Source organism: Dermacentor variabilis, chromosome 4 (genome assembly GCF_050947875.1).
Source record: "Dermacentor variabilis isolate Ectoservices chromosome 4, ASM5094787v1, whole genome shotgun sequence".
Classification (NCBI taxonomy): Eukaryota; Metazoa; Arthropoda; class Arachnida; order Ixodida; family Ixodidae; genus Dermacentor; species Dermacentor variabilis.
Window position 1 is genome coordinate 73080812 of NC_134571.1, and position 21155 is coordinate 73101966.

General features: G+C 42.5%; 1 protein-coding gene across 2 annotated transcripts in view; it reads right to left on the minus strand.

Moving 5' to 3' along the window:
• LOC142579363 (oxysterol-binding protein-related protein 1-like) overlaps nt 1-21155 on the minus strand; it is a 101650-nt gene that overhangs the window by 11621 nt on the left and 68874 nt on the right. For both annotated transcript variants that reach the window (XM_075689469.1, XM_075689468.1), the window contains exons 15-22: nt 18898-18973; nt 15665-15799; nt 10917-11014; nt 9698-9874; nt 8572-8650; nt 8387-8505; nt 4638-4884; nt 3620-3742 (exon numbers count right to left, since the gene is read on the minus strand). In XM_075689469.1, the coding sequence (XP_075545584.1) occupies nt 3620-3742; nt 4638-4884; nt 8387-8505; nt 8572-8650; nt 9698-9874; nt 10917-11014; nt 15665-15799; nt 18898-18973 (1054 nt within the window). The remainder of the gene's footprint in view (nt 1-3619; nt 3743-4637; nt 4885-8386; nt 8506-8571; nt 8651-9697; nt 9875-10916; nt 11015-15664; nt 15800-18897; nt 18974-21155) is intronic.

Sequence of the window (21155 nt, forward strand, 5' to 3'; positions counted from 1 at the left end):
TACATGCCTGATTTTGACAAAAATTGTCGCCAATTTCGTAAACTGTAGCCGATAGTCCGTTGTAGCACGGTTCATGAAAAGCAAACTTCATTGCATTATTAAAATAGGTAGAAAAAACTAAGGTTGAAATATGGTCCGTTACATCCAAAAGTCTCTTGTACGCCGGTCTGTTGCAATGAGCGTAGACTGTATTGCCACACTGCAATACAGTGTGATACATCTGTGGCTGCTAGATCCCATGTCAACAAGAAAGGAAACAAAGCACGCGTGTCATGTAAAAATGCTGGCACGCACTTTGTTTCATCTTCCAGCACCAGCAAATCTTCTCGCGGGTCATCGAATGTCGTATTCACAGCTATGCGATGAACACTTTTAACTATCTATTTCGCCGTGTGTGTGATGCAGTGCCTTCGGAAGCGCACTGCACATTTTAAATAGGTGATAACCAAAACACACAGCCGTTCCCTGTTGCAGGAAGCGCAAGATGAGTGCCATGTTTCACTCTGTCGGCAGCGTATTCCGACGTCGCTCACCAGCTCGATTTCGTTTTGTTTTCCCTTTACAGTTTCAAAACACAACACAATATGAACACAACAATGCACGCCTCAGGCGTGCATTTGTTGCAGCTGTTGATCCAGGCCGAATTTGAGGAACGCAAGCGTAAGCTTAGAAAACTTGCAAAAACGACAATGAGTGTCTGGCGCTGCTTGGGCCCCACAGCTATGTGCGTGTCAGCACTCGCGCTGCAACGATTCACACAACACTTTGCATAACGAAGATGTCAACTACAGTAGTCTGCCAAATTTTTTAATGACTTCAGATCGTATGTCTTTCCCAGCTAGTATGTTTCTTCTCGAGCTTTATTCTAAGAATGTAGGAACAAGGTTATGTTGTACAGTCGAACCCACTTATAACAACACCAGTTTTAACTATATATCGGTTATAACAATGAAAAGCTGCTGTACCGTCAACTTCCGTATGTTTTCTGTGGGGAAATAACCCGCTTACTACAATGTCCCCATGCCACCCTATCAGCTATAACGATGAAGTCTGGCTGCTGGGTGCCCGCCACCCCAACTGCCGCCGCGTGTTTCTTTCCATGAGAGATGCACGCCAGCCTTGAGCGTATCTCTCCCATCGCTCTTCCACCCCTCCGAACAGGAATGGGCTGCGCCCGTATCTCTGCTCTGCACCACCCTCCGAAACACGAATGGACCGTACCAACTGTGCTGACAACACTGCTGGCACTGCTCCCAGATTGCTCGTTCAGCCCTCACAGTTGGTTCTTTATTCTATGGCCCTCATTCTGCACAATTCAGCTAACGTATTAAGTCGCTCGTGCTTGTATTTGTTCACTGCATCGAACTCGTTCCTGGCCACCTTGTTTCTCAACCTCGTTTGAATTGCTGCGAAAATGGAAGATGATTGATCAGCCCGCTGATCATCGGCAATGCACGACATTGCTGGTGAAAAGAAAGCGTACTGCTATAGGTTTGGAAATGAAGTGCTTCTAACCGATGAGGCGATCGTTGCGAACATGCTTGCATCGGATAGCGATAGTGACGGCTACGATGGCAGCACTGACGCGGTAGGGCAGCGTGCCTCAATGTTTTCTCCCTGGGAGCTCCTGTAGATGATTCAGTCCCTCATGGACTTGTTTTCGCGAGGGACCTTCCACTTCACTGCCTGGAGCACCTGGATGCCTTCGAGAAGGATGTCAGCAAGTTTCGCATAAAGCTAGCAAGGCTGACGGACATGGTTTTCTCGTGCAAGCCAGTGGGAAAAACGTGCCGAGATGCTTGTGGCGATCTCACTCCAGCGTTTCTTCTGGATCTCTCAAGCTGAGATGCTGCCACGGAAACCTTCCTGCATTCCGACCACCAATGCGGTGGCTCGGCAGAGCTTGTGTGTCACTGGCCGCCCATGACTCTTCTTTGCAGTTGTTATAGCAGCTCCATTCTTGAACGCCGACAGCCATGGCTTGTTAACAACACGTGATTGGAGTGCGTAGAAAGCAGTTAAAACAGCTAAATGAGTCCACACAATCAGAAGCCGGATGGAGAAAAGTGGTGGGGTAGAGAACTGGCCTCCCCACCATTACTATTCTCAGAACAGCTATGACGTCCCCAATTGTAATTTTTGTTTCATGCAACCCAGTTATAACAATTATTGCTTATAACAATGGAATTTCCATGGCACTTAAATATTGTTTGTTATAAGTGGGTTCAACTGTACTAGTACAGATTGGACATTTGAACATTAGGCTGTGTGCAAGCCACAAAAATATGAAGCGTTTTCTCAAATCCCATGGTCCATAATCTTCTAAAAACACATGTACCTTCAGTTCACAGTGTTCAACTATGATGTGTCAGTTAATGTGAAAAATATGCCTGCTATTATTTTAGTAGTCAATATGACAGCTACAACAGAATATGCTTTACACATTCTAAAGAGCTCAACAAGAAGCAACTTGCGGTAGGTAAGCAGAGATATCAAACAGCACATAAAAGAAATCTGCTTTTTAGCACTGCACAGGCTGGCCTCTGCGTAGGGTGAGTAAGAAATTTCTGGCAAAGCATTTCATTTAAAGCTTTAGTGTACAATCCTGATTAAAAATTTAAGATCTATACATTTATAAAAACTGCTCTTGATTATTAAATAGTTCTTGCAGCAAGAAAAAGCTTGAAGTTTTGTCAGGTGAACAGCAAGCAAAAGCAGCTGAAATTTCAAGCATGCATAGCGCAACTCAGGCACGTAAATAATGAATGATGCGCTGCCACACCGACCCTGCAGAGCCCAAGATGAAGCACATCTCGAGTACAGATTTAAGGCCCGCAGGGAACACTGCAGATGTGGTTAATGTGGAAGACATCGATTCATACTGTAGTAACCCCCAAGCAATTCCTAATGCGGTGCAGTAAATCAGTAAATAATAAGTGGTAAAATAGCGCAATCATAATAAGATAGCCATATTGAGAGCAGTAACATAGTGCAATTGCAAAAGCAATAACAGTTGAATTGCATCACAAACAGTTTCTGGCAGAATTTTATTTCCTTTGTATTCATGGAAACAATGCTTGTTTTTGTAGAAACAAGAAAGAATGAAGTAATTACACATATTTATTTTGCTTACCAATGTAATTAAGAGCCAGTTTTTCCAACTTGTCACTAGCTTCACGCAGAATTCCGAACATCTATGCAGAACAGCCACTTCTGTGCAAAGGCCCAACCTACCATCAGTGAACAGGCCGGCCCATCCCCCACCTGAGCTTGTGGCGTCAAGCTCGAGACTAGCCTAGTGCACCAAAAAACACTTTACACAGGCTGGGACCAGGCTTTCAGGTAAGCACCGCAACGTGCAGTGCTCTATCTACTACTCAACTCAATATACACTGCACTGGTACTGTTTGAAGTGCGCTTGAGTTTTACAGGTGAGCGCTGCTTAATAAGCTCATTCCAAGCAACTGCAGCGGCATCGACTGCAAGAAGAATGCTCCTATGACCATCTAAACTAAAACAAAACTGAGCCAAGATTCAGTCAAGCGGACTTGTTGCTAAGTTGGCAGCAAAATGAATTGCAAAAAACTTGCCTAGCTGTCCACTCTATTAGAATGCCTACCTGGGCTGCATACTCCGGTCGTGGAGTGACTCGCCAAAGAAGACGGGAGTTTGGGATGTCGAGTGAGTATGTCGAGTCACTCTTGGGAATCTCCCCATCATCCAGGTCACACGGTTCAGGGCTCTGCAGTGGGAAACAACCAGAACAGTAAATGTGATTTTCTAGTCTAGAGTAGCTTGAGAGAATAGATAGCTTTCAAATTATCTTTTTTTTTTTTTAGACTATACAGAATTTTTTAAAGGGACACTAAAGGAAAATATTAAGTCAAGCTAAAGTGATAGATTAGTGCTTGAGAATCTCTAAGGCATCAATATTATTGCAAACAAAGCCTTAATAATAGAGAAATTACGTAATTTCCATGCTTTCTTTCTGCTTTGGACACATAGAAAATGGGTGTGCATTTGATTCGGGGGCTTGTTGGGATCGAGCAAACACTGCCAAATGAATCAGCGATCCAAGGGTTCCGGTGCAGTGTTTAGACTTGGGGACCCTTGTCTGTATACTTATTTTATCTACTGAATTGTGTCGTGAATGGACAATAAACTGAAACGGAAAAAGAAAGTAAGAAAAAGGAATGTGTCTCGGAATTTTTTCTGCCTTTGTTTAATTCAAAACACCAGATGATTAGATCAATTTTGCCTGTCCCGTCAAGGTTCAACAAATGAAAGCCGACTGTGTTAAAATTGCTATCCCCAACAACCGACTGATCGAGCATGTGGCTCTAGAACAGGAAGAAGCCAGACGTGGATTTTGCATTGAACATGGACATCTACTGCATGACTGCACTCTTCAGATCTTCGCTGTTGTGACTGATAAATGCAGCCATTGCCACTTCATTTCACTTTGTCTCACACTCACCCTGCCACGCATGCATGTGTGCCATATGTACACACCACTAGCATGGATAGCCTGCAAACTGTACTGTTGGCAAAGCACTGCTACCATATCTTTCTCACGGGCCTAGTAGGGCCAAGCCAGAAGAAACCACTTTATGCATTGTTGAAAAGGCAACACGCACCTTGGGTCCTGGCATGTCGCCCTGTGAGCCTCCCGTCAGGGAGCGCGTCAAACTGTTCAGCTTGGCATACATGCGCTTGGGTGTGTGCGCGGGACTTGCTCCCGCACTTGCTGATGTGGAGCTGCCCAGTGGAGGCTGGTCTGGCGCACGGAAGTTATGGGTCTGCATGTACTCCTCGTATTCTGCCACAGGTGCTGCCTTGAGGTAGTCTGTCCACTTGCCGTACAGAAAGCGCAGACGAGATTTTCTGAAAAAAAAAAAAAAAAAGCAGAACCTCACGTATTTAACAGACGCAAACAGAACTCAAGTCCTATGGACGAAATTTATGCACTACCTGGCAAAGTGGCTACAGCTTTCTGCTGCTAAGCAAAAGATCACAGGTTAGATTTCCAGCTGCCACAGCAGCATTCTGATGGACGCAGAATGCAAAAGATGCTCGTGTGCTCAGATTTAGGTGCACATTAAAGAACTTCAGGTGCTTGAAATTAATCCGGAGCATTCCCACTGTTGCATATCTCATAAATTGTTTGTTGTCTTGAGATGTTAAACCTCACAGCTTTATTTGGTTTCTGAAAATTGATGTGTTATTGGAAAATGGAACCCTGCCTAGCTTTTCCTAAACTTCACCATGGGCTGCAATGTCCCATGGTCATTTGGATGTGAAGGAATGCTTACACCAACACATACCAGGAATACTTACACCAACACAACAACTGCAGTGATCAGTAAACAAAAACTGTAATCTATCTCTTCACTATCTAAGTAAAACTACAACAGCAAAAGTCGAAACAAGCAAGCTGTTCTGTCAGACACAGAGTTGAAGCTGAAGTGACGAAAAAAATCACAAGTGATTGCACTTGTAGATGGCAGTTAAAGCACAATAGCTGCCATGCCTTCTTTGACTTCCCACTTTCAACTTACTGGCGAGGGAACCCTACAATCAAGAGTTTTATTGCATCTATAAAAATATTTATGCGTTGCCTATGCATCAGGAGTAGCAGCAAAGAAGAAACATCTAGGTGTATACTATACGACAAACATTGAGCCACTGTACAAAGTGGCATGGCATGATCATAGTTGTTGCTTTGAATTATGGTACTGTCGCCCGATTTGCTCGGACATAGCATGTCTTCACATTTGATCATGTGTGCATGTACTTGTTCCAATACTATCATCCTGTATTGCACTGTCGATGAATATGGTGACGAGACCACTGTCCAGCCTTCCAAGCATACAAAGCGAATTTTAGAGAAGTAACTTCGAGAAGCCAGTCTGGCATGCAATTTATAATGCTTCCGAGATTAAAGATTTCAACTTTAACCGAAAAATGCTAAGGAAATATTCACAGATAGGGAATTCATTTTTGTGCCTTTTCCACCTTTAAATGTCCCTTTCCCAATGAATAAGACTGAAACCTCTTTGCCTCACTGAAGTTTAAAAAATGCTCAGTAGTGTTTCATTTTCCATTAACAAATCAATTTTCAAAAATCCAACTCAATTATGGGGAGAACATCAGCTGTGAGGAGTGGCATTGCGGTTGCTGCGCTCTTACGTGTTTGTTCTCAGGAAGCCACGGCTAACGTTCCTTAAACTGACAGCTGTTATGCAGAAGGTGGCATGCTTTAATACTGCGTGTCCAGAAAGGTTGTAGCAGCAACACTCTTTTAGAGAGTGACTTCCTTTACACGCTAGGAATAGCATGTTGATGAGCATGTCCTTGTTGTGCTCAGCTTGACGAAGACATAAGATTTCATCATTTGAAGGCAACTTTTAAGAGCTATAAAATAATCAATATTTAGAGTTTACAGATCCACACAGTTTTCTTTTAGGCAAATCAATAGGAATATAGCCATTCATTAACAAGACATTATCAGCGGCTTTTTTGTTCTTGCAGGATGTGCTTGTGTTTGTGGAAAGATTCTGCAATAGCTCAGTTAACTAGGGCAAGCTAATGCAAACAGTGTTCTCACTACTGCTTCCATTACAGAATTCCTGGAAGCAGTAAAAAAAAAAAATCTAAAATCTGGTGGGTTTGTGCTCAAATAGTTCAGGAGCACTCGTAAAACAATTTAGCCTAAGCTGCATATTTGACAAAATAAACAAATGAATTTTGCTATTATGATGTAACAGTAAAGAATTTCACCTGCTTATATCACACATTTTCTTTTCGGCCTAAAATACCCGAATATACTTTGTTATGTCTTTCTTATATCCTGGACACTATGGCACGGCAAAACTCCTCTGGTCAGGTGTACGATCCAGTGCATTGGATATTGTATTGTACAGTGAATCGTACCGCGTGTCTCCTACTTTGTCGCACATCAGGTGTCCAATAAGGCGCTATACCATGGCAAAACAGTTTGCTTCCAGCTGCTTTTTTGGTCTATTGGTCACCGAATCGTACTGTGTGTCTACTACTATTAGCAAAACGTCTCAAGTCCAGCTGCTGTTCCGGTGCGTCATACGCCGTATCAGATGCTGCTTCGCAGCATATCTACTACTTTTGTCGCATGCTAGGCATTCGATGTGGTGCTACGGCACGACACAGTGCTTCGGATTTGGCTGCCCTACTGGCATTTGGACCAAATCAGATGCCGAATCATAGCGTGTCTCCTACTTTTGTTGCACGCCAAGCGCCCAATTTGGCGGTACGGCACGGCAAAATGCCTCGAATCCAACTGCCGTTTTGGCACAATGAACACCATATCAGACCGTGCCTCCCACTTTTCTCATAGGCTAGGTGTCCGATTTGGTGCTACGGCAGAGCAACGCGCCTCGGATCCTGCTGCTGTTTCGGATCATCAGGCGCCAAATCAGTACCGTGCGTCTCCTACTTTGAGGCAGCAAATTCAGGATGCGGTTATTATGTGAAGAAAAAAAAAAAAAAACTTTTTGATTGGAAAATTGACAGGTGTGTTCATTAAGCAAGTGTGTTATTGTCGAGTAAATGCGGTAACCAAAATTTCGGACGGCGCATGATGTTTCGGGCATGGACCGCTTGCACAATGCTGCAAACTTAGGCAGCTGTGAATAAAGTTGCCGTTATATCGAATTGACATGACAGTACAACTTTGGTTGCCGACTCCCAATAAAGTGGCATGGGTTAGGCCCTAGGAGCTTTAAGCAGTGCAACTGGCAGAGTGGCTGGTAACACAAGCCACTGCGAGAAGCTTGCCATCAGTATGTTCGCACTCATAGACCTTATCAGTAATTGAGCATGAGGTTAGACACATGGGCTAGATTGACAGGCGTGCTAGTGCAGTATGGATCCACATGCAGACCCCTCTGTGTGCGAGTAGTCTGGCGGCGGCAGCAGCTAGGTTCAGTTGGACCATAGTTGGCAAGCCAACGTACCACTCTTGCATGATAAAACCGATAGCATGGTTGCATCTTTGCAGCAGTGCAGAGTGCATATATGTAATGTATTGTGGTTCCCATCTCTCGTATCGGCACTGCAAGGTGCCGACAGTTATCGAATTCTGCAGGAGACCCTTTGCTGGCACATCGGAGGCTACCCGCTTGCATTTTTTTTTTGCATAAACCTGATCACAATTTTTTGAACACAGATTTCTGTGTGTGCTTTTAACATAACATATAACATAACAAAGATACTTTCATAACTAATGCGACTTCATTATAATGAAGTTTGACTGTATTACTACTTCGCCATACTACTTATTATTGATCATTAAAAAAAACCTTCATACACCGCAAATCCTTGCAACACTCCACCATCGGTGTGAACTTACTGCTTGTCAAAAATAAATCCTTCTATCCGGTGCAAATCTTTGTAGAACCAGCCTGCTTGCTTAAATGTGAGTGATGACGTCAGTCCAGACTTTTGGCAGACAATTTCCATAAGGCCATACTGTAAAAAGCAAGCGGAACATATGTTGTTACAGCAGAAATGCAAATGCTGGGTGCTTGTGCATACCTGTTCAAACCACAGCTTTCCCACAATGATGTTATGGATACAGCAGTTTACGTTGGTCCATGTGTATGACTCGCCATGCCTAAAATCAATGGAGAATGGACTGCCTTAGTGAGCTGATCAACATGGACATCATGACCAAGCACAGGTACTACAGTTGTTTAGAGCAAAGAATGTTACCACACAGGGCAATCGATTTCCACATATTGTCTAGCGAGAGTAATGCCATCATCAGAGAAGGGAATGAACAACCCTAGTTACCAGCATTATACAAACACCATCGATAAACCTGTTGGTCAACTGCTCTCAAAACTTTTGTCCAATGAGCTACACAATTCGAACCACAAACAGAATTGCAATGACATTGTACAGTGCATATTCTGCAAACTCCGATTTTAATAATAAAGGGCAAAAGGAAGCTATCGTTTCAATATTTAGATATATGAGGGCGAATCACAAAGTTATCCCCCCAATTTTTATTAGCCAAAATGAGGTGCATACAGGTAATTACTAATATATGTGCTATTCTACGTACCTCATATATTATTTTTCCACATAGTCCCTGCACCGGTTCAGACATTTTTTCCCATCGCAGCACTAAATTTCAGATGCCCCTGTAGTAGAATTCGTCCGGCTGACTGTCATGCATTTGCAGTTGTCATGCAAGTCTTTGGCCTTTTGCGAACTTACATCACCACCACCTCACATTTCTCAAAGCGAGACACTTTCCCCATACGTGGGCTGCATTTCACTGTGAATCAATGGGAGTTCGTCCCTTGCTCCATAGAAAACTAATCGCACTTTGTTGCTTATATGCCGTAGACATGTGAAGCACAACTGCCACCTTCAACAACTGACGGCAGCGCTATGCCATGGAGCTACTGACAGATAAGGCCGAACTGGTCCAAGAAAGGTCCACTGCTGGGAATGGATATGTTGATTTCGCATTTACGGCCGTAATTTGGATAAAAAAAGATATGTGCAAAGACTTTCTGATTTGCCCTCGTACCCGAGCACAGACTACAGTAAACAGGACATTGTGCAAGTGCTACAGGCTTTGCAAGATCTCAAACTAGGAAGGGCTTATCATTGGGTGTTGCAACGCTATCCTCGGAATCAGGTTACTCACGAGAGGAGCTCCACGGTCAGATGGCCTTCAGGTTTGATCTCGATCGACTTACCCCAAAACTTCAGTTTTGGGTATACGGAGCCATGAACCTTGAAGTGGGATGACTCGGCGTGGAATGCACTCACGGGTGGGTGATGACTCACTTGTTCGCACACCATTCGGAAGCCCACATCTTCTCTGCACAGAGAGAAATAGTAGTAGAACAGTCAGACGTAAGTGGTGCAACTGCAGGGCCCCAATGTCAAAAGCCACGTAACAGCCTCCCTCCTTTTTTGCTTACTCCAGTGAAGTTCTCTGGACAACTTCTGTGTTAACGCATGTTCACTGCAAGTCTGCCTGGCTTGCATGAACTTAAAAAAGAAAGAAAGAAAGAAAGGAAGAAAGAAAGAAAGAAAAAGAAAAAGAAACACAATCTTGTGTTGCACCTCACATAAGTCGTGCGTCATATCAACAACTAGGAAAGATAAAAACAGATGATGTGCACAGAGCTGGCACATCCTACAATACGGACACGCATAGCAGAAGCTGGCCTGCAGGGTCCAATATTAGTATATTATTGTACTCTTTCCTTGCTTCCCTTCACCCCAATAAGGCTTTGGGCCATCCTGTGAGATTAAATATTCATTCATTCATTCACACATTATGTAGATGAGGTGGCGAAGCAAACACAGCAAGCTATCTAAAATTCGGTAATCTCGTTAGCTCCATCAACAATCATCAAGAGCTAAATCAGGCATGGCATTTTCTTTATTTTTGGGGGGGGGGGGGCAAAAGAATAGTCATATTTTGTAGGACTCCCATATTCAGGACACCTAGGAAAAAAAACAGCCACTAAAAGATATACCATGGAAACCAACTCTTATGTTTCCAAACACACTCTACAACCTTTTGAAATGTAACTGCAGCCCTACAAAGATTTACCATTTTACATCATTGGTATGAACTATGTACATGTATATAGGGTATACAATGAAAAAATATTCCAAGCAACTCAAGATGACTGAATAGTATACCTTTGCTCACACTTCGTTACCATTTAAGACAGTCCAAAAAGTGAAAATTCAGTATATTACAGTCGACCAAAGTTATGCGATGTGTTCCCTTAAGGCATATGCAAGCCAAAATTATCCTCCCTAAACTACAACCGAAAAGGCTTCAAGAGCTGCAGCAAAGCTTGAAGCACTGCTACAGGTTATGGAATATGGAGTCGGCCACCTACCTGACTAGCTCGTATGTCTCACCAAGCAGTGGGTTGAAGGGTTTGCTTAATCGTTCAAGGTTGGATGCAAGTGCAGACACTGCGAAAGCAGTCACTAGCTGCAAGACAAAACAATCATTGGCATTTCTCAGGGTCTCATGCTGTACAGAACATTTCTATTTAATTTATATATATATATATGCAGTGTGCAATAGTAAACGACCTCGAATGTGAGCATGCAAATGTCCACTAGTATCATAAACATTCCAAGATTTTAAGTCAATTACGTTTGTTTTCGTACATTTAAAAAAAATATGCATTTACGAAAAGAATTTTCCTTTAATCCAAAACCTACAACCATGAGGCTTTCTTGATGTAATGTCACAGGTGCTACGATCCCAATGTAAATTTTATTGTGATAGCAATTACACGGACATATGAGGCACGTTTGCTCCAATGGTAGTGACAGCACATGTGAAACCCACATGTGAAGGGTTAGAAGGTCTCCAGGGATGTGCAATGCGGAATACTGTAATGATTCTACTCCAATTTATTTTATTATGCTTTGCCAGTGCTCCTCGGGGTGCTCCATCTACATTACCACTACAATCGGCTGCTAGTCGCGATTGGTTGATAATAAGGAATAATATTGAGCAAATGGGATCATTACATATACCATCTTTGATTTGTTCAAAGAATGCAAAAATATGAGGTAAACCATAGAATCATATGCTTGATGATGAGGAATCAAGTGACAACTGTGACACTGAATGCCACTGCTCACTATAGTCGGGTACAACTTTAGAAAGAAGAGGGCATTTACTCCTCCGAGGTGGAGGCACACGAGCACCCACTAATGGGCGCGCACTCTGGACTAACGTCATCAGCCGGACGGCTGGTGAGCCCACCGACGGAGAAAATGGGCGCCCGCGCTTCGAACTGGGTGAGGTCGCGTCAGCTGTGTGCTTCAGCCCCTCGTCAGAGTGCATTCCAGAACTCTTTGTGATGGTCTATCATGCCGGAAATATTACTACGAGCTTACGATACGGCATATGTGCCGCGTTCGTTTATTCTGAGCCGTGATCCGGCGAAAGAACATTGCAGCGAGCATCGCTGGCGCTGCGCTACGCTTTGCCTGAAAACAGGATCCCACGGCAACCGCTACGAACACACATCCTGCGTGTTTGTTCCATGTTGTTTTATTTCGCTCCCGAGTGAAGTTATGACGAGAAAAGTTTTGCAAAGACTGGTGCCTACTGTTAGCGGCGGGTGTGTTCGTGTACTGTGTCGCTGCGTTTTTCGACTGATGGGGTGAAGTGATGGAGCAAAACCATTCTCAGGAGAAATCAGAAAAGTGTGCGCACATGAAACAAACCTACGAGTGTCTCAACAGAAAATATTTGCAGAAGAAGCCTTCAATGCAAAGATTTGTCGCCGTCAACTTAGCGTGAACGATCATTGTCAGCAGTGAGATAACCGAGCGTCTAACAACGGTGTTCGAGCGTTGTGTAGCACCGTCGACTGATTGCTGTCTACCAGTGCTCACTGCACGCGCAAGCTGTAGAATGCGTGCTGTGAAATTGTGAAAACACAAAACCCAAAAATATAAATTTTATGCTATTTAAAACGAAGAGTATTTATTTAAAACGATGAATGAAGCATTTTTGTACCTTCCTGCCTCGCCCGTATTCTTGCCCCAGGTTTGTAATGGCTTCGATAAATGCATTTTATATAAGTACTTTTTCAATATCAACTGATTCATTTTAAGCTGGGAAAACGAGTAGTAGACACGCCGTGTACATGTAAACAAGCGAAAAAGCCATGCAGAGCTGCTTTTTCTACTTTTGTCACTTGCAATGAAGCTAAAGAGCAGACGACGAACAGCGTTGTAGAAGGCACGGGGTTATTTTTCTGTTGCTATACGGCATGTGCTGTAGCACATGAGAGCTCTACTAAACCAGTCATCAAAATACAAAAGTTTTTATTTATACCGAGAATTACGCGTTTCAGGAGCACGATTTTTCGAGTGGGAGTATTTCAGTCGCGGAGGCAATCGGCTGTCATGCTTCGGTCATCTGGGCGGTGCCTCCCCTTTTTTCTAAAGTTGTATCCGACTATAGAGAATTTTAAAGCATACACAAGGTTTCCATTAATTGTACAAATAACCCTTACCCACTGCAAACTATAGCAAGTTTAAGTGTACTGAAAGTTACTTTCCACGTAAAGTTGTATTATTGGTTTTAGAAAACATCTACCCCATTATGAAGTTGGCACATATGTATAACAGAAATCGAAATGAAAAATCCTTGTAATATTGGAGGCAGAGAACTTGCAAATTAAAATTTTATCCAAAGCTTTCTAGTTTAATTCCCATCAGCAGCATCCTCCCACTCAACTGCGGCCGCCTGCGTAGCAATTAAACTTTGGCACGACGAGGGCACAAGAACCTCTGATTGGCTGTCTGAGCAAGCGCTGCGGGCAGGTCAGGATCATTTTTTGCAGGGGTGTGTCGATGGTTCACCCAAAGCAGCGCGGTCATGGTAGGAAGAGCGATTGGACGGAGCCATGCTGCCGGATTTCCCCACTGCCATGAGGGAAAGACAACTTCTGGGAGAACTTCTGCGCCGCTTGTCGTTCGATATATAGGGAGTCTTTTGTTTGATGTAGGCGTGACTTTTCCTATATATATTCATTGTAACTATATCGTGTTCCGAAATTGTCCAATATACAGAATAATTTGATGTAAACAGGCTCGATATAGTCGGGTTCGATTGTAGTCTATTTTACCTTCAAATACATTTCTCCACTTTGTAAAAAAGTGGTTCAGGGTCCTTTAAAGCCACGAAATAGCAGTGAATGTTTAAAGTCATGTGGGCATCTAGTCAGCTACACCTAGTATCAGTAATGCAGTCTAGGCTTGATTGGTTACACATTCGTTCTCCATCTGCAAATGAAAGAGGCGTGTTTAGAAGAAACTTTTATAAGTGCTCTAACTGTCCCACACACACTCACCATAAAAAGACATTACTGGGTTGTGAACGTGCATTGTGTACCGAGATTGGGTGCATCTCTAAGAGGCAGCAATACGAAACGGCAAGCATAAGCAAATGTAGACTGTGTAGGACACAGATTCCTCCAAATCAGATGTGTTGAAGTAGAAGTAGTGGCTTCTCTTAGAGACAACTAAGCAACTGAGAAAAGTGTACAAAGGCATAACTGTGTTGCTGCAAGAAAATTGCATAGAGTAGGTTTTATCAGCAACAAACACAAGAACAGCTGCATGGATGGACATAACAGAGGATGGTGGAATATAGTTGTGTGATAAAGGCACATTCTTAAATTTATTTGAGAGTAAAATATTGGCAAACTTTTTATTCTTGGAGGATACAAGTTGTCTTTTTCTGAGGCACATGAAAACTGCCATAACACTTGATATTGTACATATTCTTGGTTGCAGTGTGAAACATCCTAGGAGCAAGAATCGAGGCAAGGCCCAACAGTATTAATAGCACTGCAACATTGATGCGGTTTGTCATAGTCATGGGACACTTGCTACCAATGCCATGTCGTGCAATTTAAGAATGCTCACGAGAAGTACACATTGCCAATCGAAAACTGGGACATCAAGACACACCCTTAGCAGCCAATCCTTTCAAATCCTGTGTCCCAGATCGGCAAATTAAAACAACTTTTTGGCTTTCTTCTCTTGTGCTCACTATAAAATGTGAACTATACTAGCATTATTTTTAAAGGGTGCCTCACCAGACCCCATAGCAAATTTTGGTTATACACTGGAAGTTGTTACGTGTCCTCTAGGGAGTGTTCTGCCGAAAAAATTTTTTAAATCGGCTCATTAATAGCAGAGACAGAAATGTTTCAGTGTCGCGAACCCCTGATTTCACGAGGCAAGCCCCACTGCTGAGCAAGACACTTTCTCCACTTGCCCAGTCTAGAATCTGCAAGCGAAATTCATTCCCTGCTTTCTCCCATACCGGACCTCAAGGATTGCGTGACGCGTACATCACGGGCCCTGCCTTAATGCTTTATTATTTTTTTCAGCGCTGCGCAGTTCTGCTAATGGTTTTGTGCGAGAGCTGTTGTGACTGTCTGGTTTCGCGCAGCGCACGATTTTGCACGCTGTGCACAAGGACACATGACTAGCGGTATCATTCAGTGCTAGACGAATACTAAGACAGAACAAGTGGATCGCAGAGCATGACCACGTGCTGGAACATGGCAGAAAATGGCGTAGTTTTGGTACCTGTGCACGTGACTGCACGACAGTGGGAACAAGCAGATGAAGCGGAAGTACATCCTTCTTGCTTCGGTGCGAAGTAAAACAAAAAATTTTCGTTTGTGTGTTTTATTATTTCTCTGAACTTCAATTCGTCAATTAAAGCAACAGATCACACAAATAACAGATGTTGCCTTGAATAATTCTCGAAGTCACGTGTCACCACGAGTGACGTGATACTGTGGACACGAGTACGTCACCATCCGGCTTTGAGCGCGGTCAGTGCGAGAGAAAGGGAAAACGGCATTCGGATTGAAATTTCAGACCTTTCCGCAGCGCGTATCAATGTAATTCTTTGTAAGCACGATCATTAGTGCGCATTGTATGCTCTGCGCTTGTCAGCTCAATATGGCCAGACCTGGTGAGGGGCCCTTTAAAGAAACGTAGAAATACTCCATAGCAGGCAAGACACCATCCTGAAAAACATGGCTGCAAGTTCAACATGGTTCACAATTCTACCATATTCTTTGAGTACCTCGATTCTGTCGATGGGGTCGGTAGCTTCATCGGCCTGAACAAGCAAGTGGCTGTACTCCATGTTCTCTGAAATGCGCTGTAGGAAGCTCAATGGCTCGTTGAACACAACGGGCATTGTGATCTTGGACAATTCCTGCATATGGCAAGGATACATGGCTAAGCATAAAACGTGCTCATTCTTTTAATGTAGGTCATAAAAACTGATACAAGTGAAATGACGACAGTCTCTTGTTTATGATGGCAAAATCAGGAAGCCAGAACGGGTTAAAAAAAAAAAAACAGTAATTTTACCACCTCTTGGTATGGTCGTTTGCCTTTCACAAATAAAATACTTCGTTCTTTAACCCTTTCAGGGTCATAACATCAATATACGGCTCCGAGAACAAGTCCAAAATGGTCGATGCCGTATAGTTACGGCAACGGTTATATGTTTAAAAAGCGCACCAATTTCCTGAATTTTTTTTTTTTTCCTGGCATGTGCTTCCATTATGTGGGAATACAGGGAATATTTTTCTCGCGCCTCTCTCTTTTAGAGCTAGTTTACTCTGGCGCGTTTATATACTACCACTCGTGCATTAAAGCGCGTGCGGGCGGGGGGCGATTTGGGTTTTGTTCCATGGGCAGTTTCGCCTTCTTACACTCGCAAAACTGATAGCTATCTCGTTACTAATTGCTCAGAGGATGACCGCCTGTTTCCCACTCATTTAGTGCTCACAGGGGTGCGCGTATAGGAAGGATGGTGCCGTGCATGCATTTTCTTTTCTTTTTTTTGAGATTCGCGAAAAGTAATTGCCTCTGGTTGGCAATAAGATGAAGATTAGCGGAAGTTTGTCAAACGTTTAGCTTTCTTGACGGGCACACAACCACAGAGTTTTCTTGAGTGCGCTCACCTACGCAGTTCGATTACGCTATGGACATAAATATTAGTCTAAGAGCATGAACATTTGAGACTTGCGAAATATTCTTGTGTACACATGTTCTAAGCCCTGAACTATTTGTATAACAATGCATCAAATTTTGAATTCTTATAAGTTTATTTCCTTTCTTTATTGTTGTTATTCAGGAATAAACAGTACATATATACCAACGCACAATATTTTTTTCTCACTTAACGGTCCCCCTAGAAATGCGGTAATTTTTTTTCGAAATAGGTCCCTCAAGCAAATTGGAATCTGCAATAAAAAAAAAAAAAAAAGACCCTGGGCGGTCGCATAAGGTGAAAATAATTGACTCTGAAAGGGTTAAAAAATTTTCAGTGCACCATATAAAATACACTCAGTCTTTTCATTTTATACGCTGTGGATACTGAAAACCCCCTTCAAGGTGTTTACCCACCTGTAAAAGTTTTTCATACGCACATCCAATAGGGAAATGGTAGAACAGAAGGACCCGAAACTTGGTTACATTTAGGTTTCGGCCGAAGTTAAAATAATGCATCTATCTCACCTCCCCATGCTCGGCGAAATGAATGGAAAGTGTGTTAATATGTGTACAAGATCAGGTCATAGGAAGAAAGTGAAGGAGGAGGTAAAACCAGGTAGCTGTCCATCATCTCCCACACCTCACCCCTACACTGCCCAAACACAGCCAGATGAAACTTATTCAGCAGTACTTACTGGCCTTCGTGCCTTTATGTGCAGACTGAAACACACTACATCCTGAACACACCAACACCACAGAAAACATAGTAAGGTTCAGATGCATCCTGTCAATGATGGGTGCGGTGCATCTGCTAAACCTAGCACCTGAGCAGACAAATTTTCATCAAACATTTAACTGTGTATACAAACAACCATAAGGTCCACTAGGGCACAAAAGAGCCCATCAAGCCTTGAAAGATAAACATGCCACTAATTGTCACAGGAGGCCTAGCTGAAGACACTGCTAATAGAAAGTACAATGGTGACAAGATGCAAACACAGCCAACATACAAATATAAACATTGGTGTCTGGAGCTGGCAACAACGAGCCGGAATTTCAAATATTTAGTCCGTCTTGCTAGAGGGCTTACGTGATCTTGTGAAAATGAGCATTTATGTACAATGTGAAATTTTAACAACCGACTCCCTAGAGTGTGTGCATAGCCTGTAACCAAACCTTTTCTTGCTGCTTTGTTAACCGACTTCGCAATTCGTCTGCTATACAGTGGACTCTGTTTAAACAGAACCTCAAGGGACCAGGATAACTCGTTCCGTTTATCAGGTGTTCCACTTACGGAAAGACATTGCAGAAAGCACTGCATGAATAAAAAGCCAACTAACCATGAGGACGGTGTTCCGTTTAAGCGGCAGTTCCATTTAAGTGCTTTCCGTTTATCGAGATTCCACTGTATAAGACACATTCATTGCACTGCGCGTTTTGGCTGATTTTTTACACTTCTCCACACAAGCCTAGCATATCTATGAAAAGAAAATCAGTATAGTTTTGTTAGTGCAGCATACAAACACCATGCTGAACAGCAGTCCACAATACTCCTCGGAATAGAGCTAAACTTATCGACTTGCCGTTCTTCAACCTTTGTATTGTTGACATTAAATCACCCCCCCCCCCCATCACCATTCTCAACAAATAAACTGGAATAAAGAAAACTGCACGATTGAATCTCTAGGTAAGACAACCCTGATTGAAGGAAAATTAGGAAATTACTGGAGAAATCGTACACATAAGCTGTGCATTCAAAAACAACTTGTTGGCAAGACAATGATCACTTGCTGCATTCATTCCTGCTATATATATGCTGCAACAGAAAAGGCAATTATGAACATAGAGCTATGGGTATTCATTCACCAAGCAATACAGTACTAAGGAAATCAGTAATGCTTTTTTGCTTCTTTTCATAGCCACTGAAATTACATTCCGTAGTCATCACTCTTATTAAAAAAAAAAAAAAAGAAACTTGCAGGTGATGCATTTATAGAGTTCGGTTGTACAGCTGCCTGGCTGGCCGTGAACATCATACCACAGCGATAGCTGTTCCACTTTACATCCTTATCTTGCATGGAGCACTTATCCCTGTAGATGCAACACCTTATCAGTATTTGGGTACAAATTGCTGTTCAGATTAGATATGTGGGGCTATACGCAAGTCTTTATTGAATGTGCAATCGACACCACACGAATCACTCCACAAAATGCATATGTCAGTTTTTGTAGTGAAGCTTTAAAATACGTGGAAGAAACAAGTTAATATCACGAGATTTGCGTAAAACGTTATCCTATCCTCAGACTTACCTTGCCTATGCACTGCTTCAGGATGCTCCATAAGCTGAAGTCGTTCTTTGAGAACATGGGCACTGGAAGATGTGTCCTGAAAAAGAAACAATTTTCATAAACCTTGCACAAACATATGTAGAATGTTACAAGTAATGAATTTACTAAAACATTTATTGGTTATATTGTTGCAAAAAAGTTATATATCTTTATGAATAAGTTACATATTCATTACATGTTCACATAACAAATTATTGCAATTGATTACACTTTTTTGCCAACCTTTCTGTAGGTGCACGCAGACTGCTTTGCAGGCTGCAGCACATTTCGAACGCGTGCCTTTCCATGAGCAAAGTTCCAGTAGTGCGTTTCCCGTACCATAATTTCCAACCAATGATTTTGGCTAATGCTATCACTTCTGTAGATGTGTTGTTTCAGGATGAGGGTCCAACAAAGCTGTGTCAGGTAAGTCTTCCGTTAGATGTGAGTTGTCATGGGCCCATGCCTTCATTATAAGAGTATGTTCGCAGTTGGCAGCTCACATGCTCGAGTGGCTGGCACAGTTCCCTCCACAGACATTTTCAGCTTTGTGATCACAAAGAGCGAGGGCTGTGCTCTAAGAACAAAGTTTGACAAATTAATTCAAAATTAAGTTATGGGGTTTTACGTGCCAAAACCACTTCCCGATTATGAGGCACTTGACAATTTCTCAAGAACACAGAGAGCACTTGAAGTGAATTGGAGAGGTGTGACGTGTAGTGGCTGAAATCTTTACATGCAGAAGCAATTGAACATGGCAGGTGTCACTTTTTAGAGCCAATGTCTGCTGAAGTTTAACCCTTTAACTACCAAGCCCGAGCTGTACTCGTCCCCACCACAGCTTCTTTTGCATTGCTTGCCAAAGACGAGCTGTGCTCATCAACTCAGTCCACGTAGTGCATTTGACACTTAACCACCTTTTGATGCTTTCAGTCTCTTCATAAGCTATTCAGATAATTACGCTCGAACCCTCATACATATGCTGAGGTGAAGTCTCTTTTTCGGGTTAGCTGTCTCAATTATATATTGGGTAATTATAACTTATAAGAGATAAACGACATATATAATTTTTTCATCTGAATGTATTACGCAATAATTTGGTGGGAAAATATTAATGGTAAATTTTGTACTTTTTTGCCACAGCACTTAGTAGTTAAAGGATAAATGATGTATAATATTAAGTAGAAATAAATGTTTTTCCAACCATCCGTTGCCTTTTCTGTATCCTTTGAGAAAATAAAATGGCACTAAAGGGAATGCTCCAAAAGTGACAATTATGTTTTAATGTATTGGTGTGTCACTTTTTGTAAAACCTTACTTGTAACAACAATTCCCTGCATTTTGGTGATAAGTATCTGCCAAATGACATTCATTCGTTCTTTAGCAATGTGTACAAGTTTGAGTCTGGTTTGTCATTAGAAGGGCAAACATCAGTGTCATGCGTGTCACAATGAGGAACGGCTTGAAGCTGGAATCTCACGGCAATGTTAAAAGGAGAGTGAGGTCTGTCGGGTAAGGTCAATAGCATCAAAATTCACTGTACAATAAGGCTGAAGAAAAATGTGGACATATGAGAAAATAGCAGTGTGTCACTTGCTTTGATTACCCCTCATCCAAATGTTGGTATACTACTGCAGGGTATTTGACATCTTTCATAGCAGGATGGATGTTGAAGGCAACAAAGTTTTGGCATGAGCATGGTGTTGCGGTATAAAAGCTCGGCAAACCACTTTTGAACAATGAGCCCAACAACAACAATAAGTCCTCTTCAAGCTGCAGCTGATATACAGGATGAATTCAGCATTGTAGAAAGTGTTAAATACCTAAAAAAAACAGGAAGCTTGTGTGGAGCCAAAATAAAGACAAAGGCTGGGCTTCAACTTTCAAATTTGGCACACCTGTCAACGTAGAAGCAAACAGCTGCACACTGCAAAACCGCACACTGCACAGCTGCGAAACCGCACACTGCCTCCCTGCACTGTATAACCTCTAGCTTTTGCACATCCAAGGGAAACTACAGATTCATTTGATTTGTACTCATAAACATATCAGCACTAAAAATACAGAATGGCTTTTTGATCAGATGATATAGGGTTAACCTTGCGATACCAACACACATGCTGCACATCAAGGACAACTGGTAAAAATCATTCCCCTTTATTTCTAGGCATGGAGAATAGTGTGTGTGTGTTTAATTCGATTTTTAGACTAATTCATGGGATTTAATATCCCAAAGCAAC